The sequence below is a fragment of the Saccopteryx bilineata genome, chromosome 6 (assembly GCF_036850765.1).
Source record: "Saccopteryx bilineata isolate mSacBil1 chromosome 6, mSacBil1_pri_phased_curated, whole genome shotgun sequence".
NCBI classification, from domain to species: Eukaryota; Metazoa; Chordata; class Mammalia; order Chiroptera; family Emballonuridae; genus Saccopteryx; species Saccopteryx bilineata.
Window position 1 is genome coordinate 13599283 of NC_089495.1, and position 14762 is coordinate 13614044.

The following is a 14762-nucleotide window of genomic DNA, read 5'->3' on the forward strand; positions in this document are numbered from 1 at the left end:
TTAGGCAACCCCTGTGTTTTGGTCGTTCGACCCCTGCCGGGGTCGCGACCCACAGGTTGAGAACCGCTGCCTTAAAGGATCGCTCTGTGCTCACAGCGGAGCAGCCCTGGTGGTGTGGGAAGGTGTGTGCTTCACAAAAGGCAGGTGGGGCACCAGGCAGTCCAGGTGCAGCACTGGGCTCCCCTCCCCATCTCTATGTTCCTAACTGTTAGCTGCTACTTGTTGTTATAATCATGAGACCAAGGATTAAATAGATTTAATTTCACTGTGAACACTGACCAGTTACCACTGGCCCACTGGGATTCAGTGTTTCAGTTTGGGGTTTGAGGAGACCCAGTAAATAGCAATGTTCCTCTCTCCACCCTGAGGTCTGAGCCATCTCGGGCCAAGGACTAAGGCAAACAAAGACCAAAGTGTCACTCTCAGTGCTGATAGATCATGGACAGTGCGGTCTATATATGTAAACCTGCAGTCACTAAGATGAGTTTCTGAAGTAGACATTTGCCCACCTGACAGTGGAATAGGGGCCACCTTGTCCCTGCTCTGCCCCCTCCCCCAAGGGGCACAGTCCCCCGCTGGCTGGCCTTGGAGGCAGAGAGCGCAAGCTGGTAAAGGGGAGCAGCTGAGAGGCGGGGCTCCACACGTTCCTTAGTTCCTTCCGGTCAGACTGTAAACCTCTTCCTCCTCTAAGGGGAGAGGCTGAGTGGGAGGTGGGGAGAGACCCTGGGTGGACCTTCCTTTACTTAGAATGAAACTTCAAGAGTTGGGGTGGAGTTGGCTGGGTGGACAATGCTTTATTTCTTAAAAATAAAAACAAAGACTGCGGTGCCAAGTCCCTACTCACAGAAAAGAATTTGACGCTTCACAGGTCTAGTACAGGTTAGGGAGGTGATAAGAGTGGTGTGCTGGTCATTTAAAACCCTGGCTCGCGCGTGGAGGGGTGAAGAAACCCTGACTTGCAGCATTTGTCGACTGCTGTGGTGTGAACACCTTGAGCCAGAATACCTTGAGTATAGATAACAGTAAAATGAATACAGTGACTAGGAAATGTATGAGTTTTGAGTACTCTTACATTTAGAACAATATAACTTAATTGTAAGTTTGCCCAATTCAATTTTAAGAATGGTAGGTTTCATTCCTGAAAACGAGAGCTGGCACAAGCCTCTGAGCCGGCTCCTGCACAGCACTGAGCAGCGGCCACGCGCTCTGTCCTTGGATGACCCTGCACTAGACAGACGGAAACGCAGCTCCTGTGGAGGAGGCAGGAAGCCATCCTACAGGGGTCAGTCAAGCATCTAAAGTAGAGCAGGGCCGCGAACCTGGGCTCAAGTCTGACCGAGTGGCACAGGCCTGGTTCGCTTCTGCTTTGCTGCTGGCAAGCTGCATGACCTTGGGCAAGTCCTTTACACGCCGAGCTTCAGTTTTAACTGTGAAATGGAGGAAACAGTTTCTATTTCGTAGGTTGTTGTGATAATTAAATGAGAGGATGCACATAATGCATTAGTACAGTTCTCAGTACACTCTGGCGTTCCAGTAAGAGCTGAGGAAACAACAGTGGTCAGCAGGAGGCAAGAAATTCTCAGGTCCTGGCTTGAATAGGATTAATGGCTGAGATGGGGCAATCCAATATCTTATTTCAGAAAAACTTCACTCAAAACGTATAGAAGAGTCATTAGGATGTCTTCAGTGTAGATTCAGAACATAAAACTAGGCAACTAAATATGATATTTAGGAAACATTCAGAATGAAAATGCTGTATGTAAGAATTGAACCCAGCAATGGTGCTGCACAGAAGTCTATACAAATATTGATCAACTTACAACCTATGCAACTTACGACCATTCGACTTTACGACCACAATCGCTAGACACGACTGCTCTGCGTCTGGCAGTGCAAGCGTTGCCCAGCTGGGCATACGACAGTGCAGACCAGCTTCCGGCAGCACTACCATTTCCACATGCACCATTTCAACTGTTATCCCAGACTCGGTATAGCAATTTGTGTTTTGTGTCTTGGATATTTTTCATCAACCCCCTCCCAAGATGTCTACCAAGAGGAAATTGTCTTTGTAAATACTAAACCAGTTGTACTGGTAATGCAGTGTTTTACTTAAACCTGACGAATGTAAAAATAAGAAACAAAATGGTGTAGAGATGATACAAATGGCATAAAATGAACAAAGAAAATTATATATAACAATAATGAAAGAAAATTATGATAAAATATGACTTAAAGTTTTTTTTTTTTTTTGTATTTTTCTGAAGCTGGAAACGGGGAGGCAGTCAGACAGACTCCTCCCGCATGCGCCCAACCGGGATCCACCCGGCACGCCCACCAGGGGGCGATGCTCTGCCCATCCGGGGCGTCGCTCTGTCGTGACCAGAGCCACTCTAGACCCTGGGGCAGAGGCCAAGGAGCTATCCCCAGCACCTGGGCCATCTTTTGCTCCAATGGAGCCTCGGCTGCGGGAGGGGAAGAGAGAGAGAGGAAGGAGAGGGTGTGGGGTGGAGAAGCAGATGGGTGCCTCTCCTGTGTGCCCTGGCCGGGAATCGAACCCGGGACTTCCGCACGCCAGGCCGATGCTCTACCACTGAGCCAACCGGCCAGGGCCTCAAGATTTTTTGTTTTGTTTTTCTTATTTTTTCTTTTACAGGGACAGAGAGAAAGAGAGAGGGGAATAGATAGGGACAGACAGACAGGAACGGAGAGAGATGAGAAGCATCAGTCATCAGTTTTTCGTTGCAACACCTTAGTTGTTTGACTTAAAGATTTTTATAACATCATTTCATAGTACTGTACATATAGCCTACTCAACTTACGACCAAATCGTGTTACGACTGGTCTGTCAGACCCAATCGTGGTCGTAAGTCGAGCACTAGTTATAAATAAACACTTTGTAGTGAGGTTAATGGCTGACATAAAGACACAAAGAACACTAGTGATAACTAGATACAGATGGCAGAGAGAAGGATTTTGGCTTTCTTGAGGTTAACTAAAGGGTACCAGCTAGCCAGGGACGACAAAGCTTTGGTTGCTTCTGTGACGTAATTTCTGCAGGATCTGGGAAGTAGAAAATGAATACATGGTAATATAGTTATTTTAGGAAGATTAAAATATATAAACAAGGCCCTGGCTGGTTGGCTCAGTAGTAGGGCATTGGCCCAGTGTGTGGATGTCCCAGGTTCAATTCTTGGTGAGGGCACACAAGAGAAACAACCGTCTGTTTCTCTACCCCCACCCATCTCTCTCTCTCTCTCTCTCTCAGCTATGGCTCAGTTGGTTTGAGCACATCAGCCCCAGGCGCCCAGAATAGCTCCCTCAATCCTCCACCTCAGGTGCTAAAAATGGCTTGGTTGCAAGCATGACCCAAGATGAGCAGAGCATGGACCCCAAACGGGGCGCTGGGTGGATCCTGGTTGGGGCACATGCGGTGGACTCTTATCTCTCTATCTCCCTTCCTCTCACTTGGAAAAGAAGGAAAGAAAAGATATAAACAAAATTAAGAAAATAAAAATTCACTTATCACAAATAGATGAAAACTGTTCATGCTTGGATGTGTGTGTGTGTGTGTATCTACAGATTATTTTCTGTATATAGCATGAGTTGTGTGTGTGTGTGTATCTACAGATTATTTTCTGTATATAGCATGAGTTGTGTGTGTGCATATATGTAAGATCAAGATAGCTTAGGCTGCTCTGGTTCAGAACTTTCAAATGCAGTGCACAGATATGTGGAGATGAAGGTTTCCAACCCCTCAAGCGGGCGGGTGGGGCCTGGGATGACTGGTTACCCGGTGTTCTATTCAAATAGAATTCTCCTTTGCTGTGTGTGCCACAAGAGGGAAATGTTAGGAAGCATGCCTCAGTCTTCCTGGGGACTCTCCTCCCTTCTGCACACTAGAAAAGTGGACAGCAGGTGTGAAAGTCCCGTTAGTGGACGGCCTCTCACTCCTCCGAGTCCTCACTGAAAATCTTTATCTTTGCCCTGCTGCTGCTCCCTGGCCCCTAACACCACCAGACATACCTCATGAAGAGGTCGCTCGGAACCTTGTTCTCCTTAGTAGTTAGTACTCGGACATAAAATCTAAAATGAGATACTTTGCTTTTTGTTCATAATATTGGGAAATATTAAAAATTTAATGACACTTAGTGTTGACAAGGGTGTAGGAAAACAGACAGCCTCATGTCCTGCTAGGAGCAGTATAAATTATTTTTGTCACATGGTTTTAGAATATGAAAAATAGGTCACAAAAGTATGCATTCTTTTTGATACAGTTATTATAATAATTTATCTGAAGGAAATAATCATGAATGTGTGGAAAGACTTCTCCAAGAATGTTTCTTGCAATTTTATTTAAAATAGAGAAAAGCTTGAAAGAACCGAAGTGCCTAACAATAAGGGTTGGGTAAAAAAAATAAAACTTTTGACGTGTGTTATGTAACGGATCGCATGAACAATGGTCTTGCGTCAGAATAGTTAATGATATTGGAAGATAGTAACTTTTAATGTATAAATGAGAAAGGCTCTAAGGCAGTATTTATAGTATAAATTCAGTTCTGTAAAACAACAAAATGCTATGTTTGCCTAGAGAAAAGTTTATAAAAAGAGACCAAATGTTAATTGTGATTAACTTTGAATATTGTGCTTTGTGTATTTCCCCGTTTTCTTCAATGAACATATGTCCCTTTAGAGAAAGTAAAAGTGGACTCAGCCCGAGCGAGTCCAGTCTGCCCATCCATTCACCAGGCTGGGCTAACAGATCCGAGAGGCGGCTACCAGGTTCGCAGGAGACAGTCTCTCTTCCAAGTCCACACAGCCGCTGTAACATGTCAGCATGATTCTCTTCTTTGAGTGATGACTGCTTTTGTACTCACTGAGAACCTGTGCTCTCTTAGATCTTACCCAGCCTGCTAAAAGCTGCTGTTTGAAATCCTGTCTGTAAGGATGACGCATCCTGCTTGCTCCTGGGAGGGTCTCAGTCACCTTGACACAGAGGAGCAGCCCCATTTCTCACCCACCCATCAGTCCAGATGCAGTTAAGGGGTTTCTGGGCTCAACATTTCAAATTTATCTTCATTGCAGTTTCCAAGCAAGTGGGACCCTGGGTCCACCTGAGAGTGACCTGTACCCAGCCCTATGCTGAGTCTATCCCACTGCAGTTTCAGTTAAGTTTCGTCTACACTCCATCCTTTCTCAGAATCCTCCCGTAACTCTACATTGTCTTTGTTTGCAAGAGGTCCCGGTTCCTCCTGCTCGTTGCAGTGGGTCAGTGCACCTGATTTTGTTGGACTACAGTGACCCTAGTGGTCTTAGATTGATTAGGCTGAGACCCTCCTGTAGTTAGGAAAAAAGTAAGTTACTTACAAAACTTTTGTGTATTAAAACACGCACACACCATCTCCCTGATGTATGTCTAAACAGTTGGTAGCTGGGTTATGGAACACTAGTAATAGTGAACATTATTGAACTCTCACTGCGGGGCAGGCACGAGTCCAGATATTTCCAAGGTGTCATCTCATTGACTCTTCAACCCTACCAGTAAAAATGCTCATTCTTTTTTCTACAGGTGAGGACTTGTGAGATTTAGAAGGCTTAAGTAGTTGTCCCAGGTGACACAGTCAGTGTTGGAAGCGGGGTCTGAACACAGGCCCTCTGGTGGCAGAGCTACATTCCTAACTACTCTGATACACTCCAGATGTTGGGAAGCAGCTTCAGTTTAGCTGCCTGAAACCACCGTGGTTTTACTTCTTCTCCAATGCTTTAATTGAACTCCCTCTTATGAAGACATTATTTCTAGAGTACTACAAAGTAGCCTGTGGCAACTATGAAAGCATGATATGTTAAGTTTTTAATTGTTTTTTAAACATTGGTGTGTATGTGTATATATATGGTATTCTAATCTACAACATATCCTTGCTAACTTTAATATAAGAGTATTTTAAACCATTTACTGTACCATGCACCTGAGACTAGGATTTGTCCAGCCTTTGTCTGCTAAGACAGTCTGGCGTGTGTATGCCCAAAATGGCTTTAAAGTAATATTTTAAAACAATCATGTGAAGTGTGCCTAATGAAATGAAGAGATGATTTTTTTATTAGGTTTCTAAATAGTTTTGACATCAGTGCTAATACAGTAGAATTCCGAAGCTGTTCTGAACAGTTGACAGTAGAGGGACAATAAGTCTATAGATTTCTAAGGTGATTATTTTGAAAGACTGTATAGCCTTTCAGGTGAGTTCAAGATTAATGGGAAGAGTTCATAAACCTGCTCTGAATCTTGATTAGTTTAGCTGAGTGTGTATATCTAAAGAGAGGTGAGGTTGCAACTCCAATGGGCAGGTGGCAGCTGTCTTTGTGTGACTTCTTTTTCCTTGTCCCTGGAACAAAGGGATACTGCAGGTAGGATCTTGCTAAAGTTGGAAAGAGCTGAATTTTTATGCTGCTTCCTCTTAATACTAGAGTTTACATTATCATTTTGGGAAAACATATACTAGCAATCTCTGCACTGCTGATCCAGAGAATGTTTCAAATCTCTGTCTTCCTAATTCTTACACTAAAGTTGCCACCATGTCTTCCTCTAGGAAGAAAGCCGAGTGAGTGACAGGTATCCCTGTAAACCGCCCCAGAGGACTGAGAACCATCAAGGCTAGCCTGCATGGGGATGCATCTGTTCATATGGCTTTGTTGAGAATTAGGAAGTCACTCATTTCCTACCTTGCCTGTTGGTATCAAGTGAAAGTGAATTCTACACATTCATTAACCATGTTCAAACATGCTTTGCCTCTCTGTGCAAAGCACTGTGTGGAGGGTCTGGTGTGTATAAAGAGGAATTGGTTGTGGATCCTTGGATTCTTTCCCCAGCCATCAAGGTGTTTGTTGACAGTCCAACAGAGGAGACTCATGTGGGAATACATACATAGTTAAATACAAAGCAAGATATTCAGGCCAGAAGTAGAGTGTGAAGAGCTAAAGGAGTAGGAACAAATATTTCATCCTGTCGAAGAGAGGGATATAAGAAGTATTTAAGAAGCTTCAGAGAGGAATGGTCATGAACTGAGTGTTTAAGGACAAACAGAATTTCAACAGGCCAGAGGAGTGGTTGCGTGCAAGAGGGAGAGCAAACAGCAGAGGCTGGGAGTCAGGAAAGACTGGAGTGTTTGGGGTGGATTGCGTGTGGTCTGGTTTGGCAGGGAAATGGTGTCTAAGAGGGAGACAGAGGCACTAAGAGTGGGAAGATTATCTGGCATTGACTGTGCTTATATGCTTTGAAAGCCCTTAGACAAGATAACCATTAACTTATCGTGAATTTTAGGGTAGCAGGGAAATGGTTAAGAACATGAGCTTTAGAGTTAAGCAGCCCCAGCTTGTCAGTTTGGCTTCAGAACTTAAAAGTAGTGAGTCCCTGTGTAGGTTTCATAGCTTACCTGAACTCCAACTTCCTCCTCTGTAATGTTGGGTTAATCATAGCATCTTGCTATGAGGGTTAAATGAGATAATATAAATTAAAGTACTAAACATGATCCTGGTACCTAATGAGAGGAATCTGTAAGTGTTAGCTGGTATTACATTATAATTTATGGACTTGTTTTAAACATTTGACTCTTTACTCAGATGCTATGTATTATTTTTCAGTACCATTTGTTCAAGAACATGAATTACTAGGAATATGAAAAGAACAGATTGTTCAGAATATTATTTGTACCGGTTAATGTTTTTTTTTTCTTAATTGAATTTATTGGGGTGGCACTGATTAACACAATCATACAGGTTTCAGGTGCCCAGTTCTACAACACAGGTACCTGTTAATGTTACAGATATTAATGCTTATTAATTTAGCTCATTGTTTTACTGTTGTAAGCAAAATACCATAGAACGAGTAGCTTAAGCAACAAACATGTATTTTTCACAGTTCTGGAGGCTGGGAGGTCTGAGGTCAAGGGGCCAGCAGATTGGGTGTCTGGTGAAGGCACACTTTCTGTCTTCTCGCGATAATCTTACTTGATGGAAAGAGAACTCTCTGGGCTCCTTTTTATAAAGGTTCTCATCTCATTTATGAGGACAACAACATTGTGACCTAATTGCCTCCCAGACGTCCCACCTGCAGACCTCATTACAGTGGGGATTAGGACTCACCATATGAATTTGGGGGGAAACCCAAACGTTCAGTCCACAACTGTCACTAATACTGAGTGCCTACCTGATGTTTATTGCCAGACTAGGTCCTATAGGAGAACACAAGACACAATCCTTGTCTTCAAAGAGGCTCAGGGTCAAGTTGGAGAGGAAAATGGTAGCATATCTTTGTTTCAGACAAGGTCACAATTTTTTTTTTTTTTTTTTTTTTTTTTTTTTTTTACAGAGACAGAGAGAGTCAGAGCGAGGGATAGACAGGGACAGACAGGAATGGAGAGATGAGAAGCATCAATCATTAGTTTTTCGTTGCTCATTGCAACACCTTAGTTGTTCATTGATTGCTCTCTCATATGTGCCTTGACCGTGGGCCTTCAGCAGACCGAGGAACCCCTTGCTCGAGCCAGCAACCTTGGGCTCAAAGTGGTGAGCTTTGCTCAAACCAGATGAGCCTTCATTCAAGCTGGCAACCTCGGGGTCTCAAACCTGGGTCTTCTGCATCCCAGTCCGACACTCTATCCACTGCGCCACCGCCCGGTCAGGCCACAATTTTGTCTAAAGCTCAGATGTGTTACTATTTTTGAAGGAGTCTTGTAAAGAAGCAAAAAGGACTAGACATGCTATTCTCTGTGTTCGCAGCACTGTTTGTGGAACTGTGACTCTTTAAGGCAGCAATATAAAGTCATAGCTAAATAGATGCTCTTTCAGAGCAGCAGCAATGCAGGGCTTCAGAGAAGAGAAATATTAATGTGAATTAGAGGACTGGGGAAGATTTGAGGGACAAGTAAGGAGATTTTTTATTTGATTGGTACAGACACAATCTAAAAATACCTTTGAGAATGCTATTTTCTTTCTATTCACTCTTTCTCTCTATCTTCCTTTTTTTTTTTTAAATCAGGTATCAAATTGTAGTGGAAATAATCCAGGCAACGACAATTAGCAGCTTTCCCCAGCTGAAGAGGCACAAGGGTAAGAACCAATTTGTCTCCTTCAGATACGTGGTCTGAAGGTCTCTCCCCTGTCCTCTCTCCTGTCAGAGCTGTGGCGAGTGTGAGCATTCTTCTGGCTTCTGTTTAAATGTTTTAGTTTATTATAGTAATAGTAGAACAGCATTAGAGAAAGAAAATATCCTAATAGAAACCTTTGTATTTCTGTGTTCCTTTATAAACTTGATTCATCTGCAGTCATAATTCATAAAAGATTAGAATTATTGGGTAGATAGTGCTTTTGTTCTGTTTTTAAACTCAACATGACTTCATATTGTCACATCATCAAATTTAACCTTAATGTTTATTTCTATCTTGAAACATAATCTTGATCGTCATTTAAATGACTCCAGTGAGTCAGTGTTTCATAATTTACTTAACCTTTTCCTTAGTTAAACTTTGTTAAATACCTCTGTCCTCCTTCCACTCTTGCAGATTTTTAAAGAAGTAGATGTTTTGTTTTATTTTTTCCCCCGTTTGTTCCCCTTGAATGAAGAGCTTGTTCCCCAGACCCCAGGGAAGAATAAGTAAGGTGTGAGGTGGCCCCCAGCCCCTGTGGTGTGCCAGGTGCTGGCATACTCCTCAGTCATGCCTGAGGCTGAAGGGCAGGGCTGCTGCTGTCCCCAGCGAGGAGCAAACCTTTCCTTGTCACAGCAGACATGGGTACCTGCTGGCTAGACCTCCCACAGGGGTCTGCAGGCCAAGGAGTGGGCCAGGGACTTGAAACAGGTGCCCGGCTTCTAATTAACACACAGAGGCCAACAGAAGCGTGGTTTGGGGCCTTTTCCTTGTCTTTCTGAGTCAGTGACAGGAGGGAGGAGCTGTGCGGAAGGGAATGAAGTTGGAGACCTCGGACAGGCACTAGTTCCTAATCAGGGAAGACCGCGGATGTGTTCGTTCAGAAACGTCTGCTGGCAGTGACACGGCTGCATTCCCCGAGTCCCTGAGAAAGGAGGGCTGCGGTGTCTGGGAGCGGGTGTCCCTGAGCGAGGAGGGGCACAGTGTCCGGGAGTGGGGGTCCCTGAGCGGGAAAGGGCGCGGTGTCCGGGAGTGGGGGTCCTTGAGTGAGGAGGGCTGTGGTGTCTGGGAGCGGGTGTCCCTGAGCGAGGAGGGGTGCAGTGTCCGGGAGTGGGGGTCCCTGAGCGGGAAAAGGCGCGGTGTCCGGAAGCAGGGGTCCCTGAGTGAGGAGGGGCGCAGTGTCCGGGAGTGGGGGTCCCTGAGTGAGGAGGGGCACGGTGTTTGGGAGTGGGGGTCCCTGAGTGAGGAGGGGCACGGTGTCCGGGAGTGGGGGTCCCTGAGTGAGGAGGGGCACGGTGTCTGGGAGCGGGTGTCCCTGAGCGAGGAGGGGCGCAGTGTCCGGGAGTGGGGGTCCCTGAGTGAGGAGGGGCACGGTGTCTGGGAGTGGGGGTCCCTGAGTGAGGAGGGGCGCGGTGTCCGGGAGTGGGGGTCCCTGAGTGAGGAGGGGCACGGTGTCTGGGAGCGGGTGTCCCTGAGCGAGGAGGGGCGCAGTGTCCGGGAGTGGGGGTCCCTGAGTGAGGAGGGGCACGGTGTCTGGGAGCGGGTGTCCCTGAGCGAGGAGGGGCGCAGTGTCCGGGAGTGGGGGTCCCTGAGCGGGAAAGGGCGCGGTGTCCGGAAGCAGGGGTCCCTGAGTGAGGAGGGGTGCAGTGTCCGGGAGTGGGGGTCCCTGAGTGAGGAGGAGCACGGTGTCCGGGAGTGGAGGTCCCTGAGTGAGGAGGGGCGCAGTGTCCGGGAGTGGGGGTCCCTGAGCGAGGAGGGGTGCATTTTTAGAGAGTAAGATTATCATCAGGCAGAAAAGCCTCAGTCTGAATGTTAACCTCTTGCCACCAACCCCACCTGTCGGCACCAGCTCCTGACTCCTGGGAACCGGGCTGGTGCTTCCTGTCGCAGCGTGGCCATGTCGAGGTGCTGCCAGGACGTGTGTGCTGTTGTAAGCAGTGCCCTTCCCGGTGTTGTTTCTCCTGATTGCCACACGCTCTGTGCGAGAGGGAAACTGAAGAAATTTAAAAAGAGATTGAACAGATGGAAGATCCTAGGACTAGGTTTTAACCTAGAGATGGGAAATTGACTTCTGAATGTAGTATGTGCTACAAGTACAGTTTTGTTGCAGCATTAAGGGTGTTTCTGACAAGTCTTTTTCAGTCGTAATCATTGATGGTTAAGGAGTGACATGCAACCGTGAAAATACTTTGAGGACCTAAAGAAAAGAAATGCCGTGCAGCAAGTTGGCAGAAGTGGCGTGGTGGGGACCCCTCAGAAGCCTGAGGAATGAATGAACCAGTTCACTCTGTACTGCCAGATAAAAGCGTCCAGAAAAAAGCCCCACGTGATTCCGCGTCACCCGTGGTTTCTCCTCTCTGAACGGCATTGCTGCCCATCCCTATAAGTCAGAGACACAACAGTCGTCCTCGCTCCTTCCTTTCCTCTCATTCTTAATTGGTCTCCTTGTCTCCGCTGCTGCCCCTATTTAATATGCTTTTCATACCAAAGCCATAGTGATGAAATATACAAAGTTCTTATCTGTCACCTCCATGCCTGAAACCCTTATTACCCTCCCCTTGTTAGAATGAAGGCTCCTCGTGCGTGGTCACTCGGCCTAGGTCGCTCCTACTCGTCCTTTGTGTTTTATCTCAAAAGTCTCTTCTGATCACACCCTGCCTCCGCTGATCCTGGGTGGGTGAGAGGGCACTTAGGTTCTCTTACGACCCCCGTGTCAGTGGAGAACGCACCCTGGAAGATGTCTTGATCACCAGAAGTAGGTCTTTGGTCATCCTACAGGCGTATCTTCAAGTGCCATTATGTGTAGCTCTAGCTGTGCAGTGGGGAAAACTGTTCCTGACCTTTAGGCGATCACAGTCTATTGAGGGGACAGATAGCACACAGAGTTAGGGTGCAATCTGGCAAAGGTAGTGAGAGGTGCGTGTTCAGGGCCCAGTAGCGGTGGGCGTGGGGAGCAGTCTGCCGATGGAGCTGAGGTCCCGGAAGGCTTTCTCTGGAGAGTAAGAAGTGACTCAGAAAGAGTGAGTGGCTCCCATTCTGTCTGGGCTTGTCAGGTGGATGTGGGTAGCAGGTACCTTGTGTCCATACATGAAGAAGGCAGGTGGAATAGCCTCCTGTGTTTGGGTTACGTCAGGGAAAATACTGTACTGCCACTTGGCATGTGTTGGTGAGATGGGGCTTGACACGCTATCCTGAAGGTTGGACGTGGTTCTGTAGAGCAGTGGTTCTGGAAACATCGCGTACATTGGACTCTCCTGGAGGGCTTGTGAGGTGCAGACTGCTGGGCCAGCCTGGACTCCGTCATCCTGTCACCTGGAGGGGCCTGAGGTTGGCCCTGTCAAGGCTCCAGTGGGCTGCTGCTGCTTGCCCCCACACCACACTCCTATGGGTCCACCGCCGTGTTCGGTTTGCCGTTTCAGGACCCGCCCTCTAGTTCCTTCTTTACAGTTCAAACAGCTGAGTAGTTGAGAAATGATCTATTAAAATAACTGCTACGGGCTGAACGTTTGTGTCTTCCCAAAATTCATATGTTGAAATTCTAACATCCAGACATGACATTACAAATAGTTCCTAATGTATGAATGACCTAAACTTACAAAAAAACCACCCAGGCTAGTGCCCTGCCCTTGTTATAGGGGCCATTGCCATGCACTGTGAGTACTGCTGTGTCTGGCACCAGTTGTCCCCTCCACCTACTTTGCCCCTCCTTCTCTGCCTTGAGGCTCAGAGCACTTCTGTTACACTGTCTCTAGTCTCGTAATTTTATAGGACACTCTGCCACTCTGTCCCCCCAAAAAGCTTCAGTCATAATGTATTCTAACACCTGCACTTATGCAAATAAGTTCTGGTCCAGCACACTTAAACAGCATGCCCTGTGGGACCAGAACAGGTGTGCACCTGTGTGCCCAGCACACCAATCTGGATCTTGAGCCCAGTCTCCCGAGTGTTAGTCCTGGACTCTTCCCACGGCACTACTCATGCACACAGGCGGGTGTACGAGGGTTGTGCTCAAAACTTACAGATTCTATGGCCAGATCTGTGTTTTAAGCACCTATCTCATAGCTGTTCAGTTTCTTCTAATTTGGGAGCAGGGCTCTGCTGGGAATTGAATGTGTGGGTTAATGGATATGACAGTATTACTTTCTGAGTGCACTGTAAACATGTTGGGGGGTCTCTAACCAAAGGAAGTGCTGGGCGTGTATAAAGGAAGGAAGCAGGTGGTCTGCAGGGACAGCTGGCCAGGCTGGGAGGGTCAGGGTCTCCTGGTTTTCTCATTATAAGGCGGACGGTGCCACCCCCTCCTGCTGTCCTTTCCCCTTGCTCCTCAAATGTGCTTTCTGCTGAAGTGGACTGACACCTCAGGAAACTTAAGTGTTTGGTGTGCTAAGAAAATCCCCTTTGTTCTTTAAAAATAAAACAAAGACCCTGCTGGCCTCCAGTTGAAAAGTAAGGTAAGTCTGTTTCCTTCCGGGCAGCGCTTGAGGGGATTTTCAGATAATTCTGAAGACGTTAGTGATGATGAGTAATTACTGAGAATTGCTGTCAAGAAGTCAAGCACCATTTCTCACCTGGAAACTTGACCAGTGCCTGAGTAAATACACACCTCTTTCCTGAGCAGCTCCTTGAGTTAGTACACTCAAGGGGTTTATGAAAATTTCTTTTTGCTTGTTTAAGGAAGATTCCAAGGCCTGGGAGTGTGTCAGTTGCATACAGATTGAGGAGTGGAGGTCCCTCTGATGAGGAACTCTCCGAATTCCCTGCCTCGGCTGCCTGGGGGGGGGGGGTCGTGAGAGGGCCCATGCATTGCGGGGAGTCGGGGTCGGGACAGGTATGCCGCCTGCCTCCTTCACCACCACAGAGGTTGCGTCTCTGTATTTAGCACTTCTCAATGGGGTTGGGGTGGGGGGCTCAATTTTGCCCCTCCCTCCAGGGGACAGGGGACATTTGACAATGCCTGCAGACATTTTTTGGTTGTCACATCTGGGAGAAGAGATGCTACTAGCATCTAATGGTAGAGGCCAGGGATGCTGCTACTCACCCCTACAATACACAGGATAGCTCCGCGACAAAGATTACCCAGCCCACAACGTGAGGCATGCCGAGGCTGAGAAATCCTGCCGCGCTGGCCCCGCTGCGGTGCTGTTGTTAGGACGTGCTCTGGAGTCTGATAGGTGTTATGAGGAAAGAAATATTCCACAATTGACATTTTTGAATTTCTGAAAAATAGAGGGGATAGCATTTTAATCCATTTGTACTGTGCTATTTCTGGTTTGCACTGTAAGTTACCTCACCTTCCTTTGCCTCATTAGGAATTGTACTCAATCGCTGTGCCCTGGTGTTTTTGTTTTACTGTGAGCCACTTCCCTTGCTTACGGAAGAACTAAGTCATGGGCAGAAGAGTTCACCTAATTTGTAATCCAAATGTCCTCTTTAGTAAACGAACCCAAATGAATCCATTTCCTTTTGCATTGCCCTCAGTAGAATCTAAGTGATCTAGGAGGCAAAGCAGTAAACGTTTATAATGAATTGCCTTAGAAAATGGTACCACTTGTGTGTTCATTGTTGCCTTGGTCTTCTTTACTGAGCTAGATTAGAGGTGGTGTGATTAGCGGCTTTTTAACAATGCAT

At 46.6% G+C, this 14762-nt stretch overlaps 1 protein-coding gene across 1 annotated transcript in view; it reads left to right on the plus strand.

Annotated features, from left to right (window-relative positions):
• Positions 1–14762, plus strand: part of SNX25 (sorting nexin 25) — a 98781-nt gene that overhangs the window by 47931 nt on the left and 36088 nt on the right. Inside the window, exon 6 of the mRNA XM_066235142.1 lies at positions 9029–9099. Within this exon, the coding sequence (XP_066091239.1) occupies positions 9029–9099 (71 nt within the window). The remainder of the gene's footprint in view (positions 1–9028; positions 9100–14762) is intronic.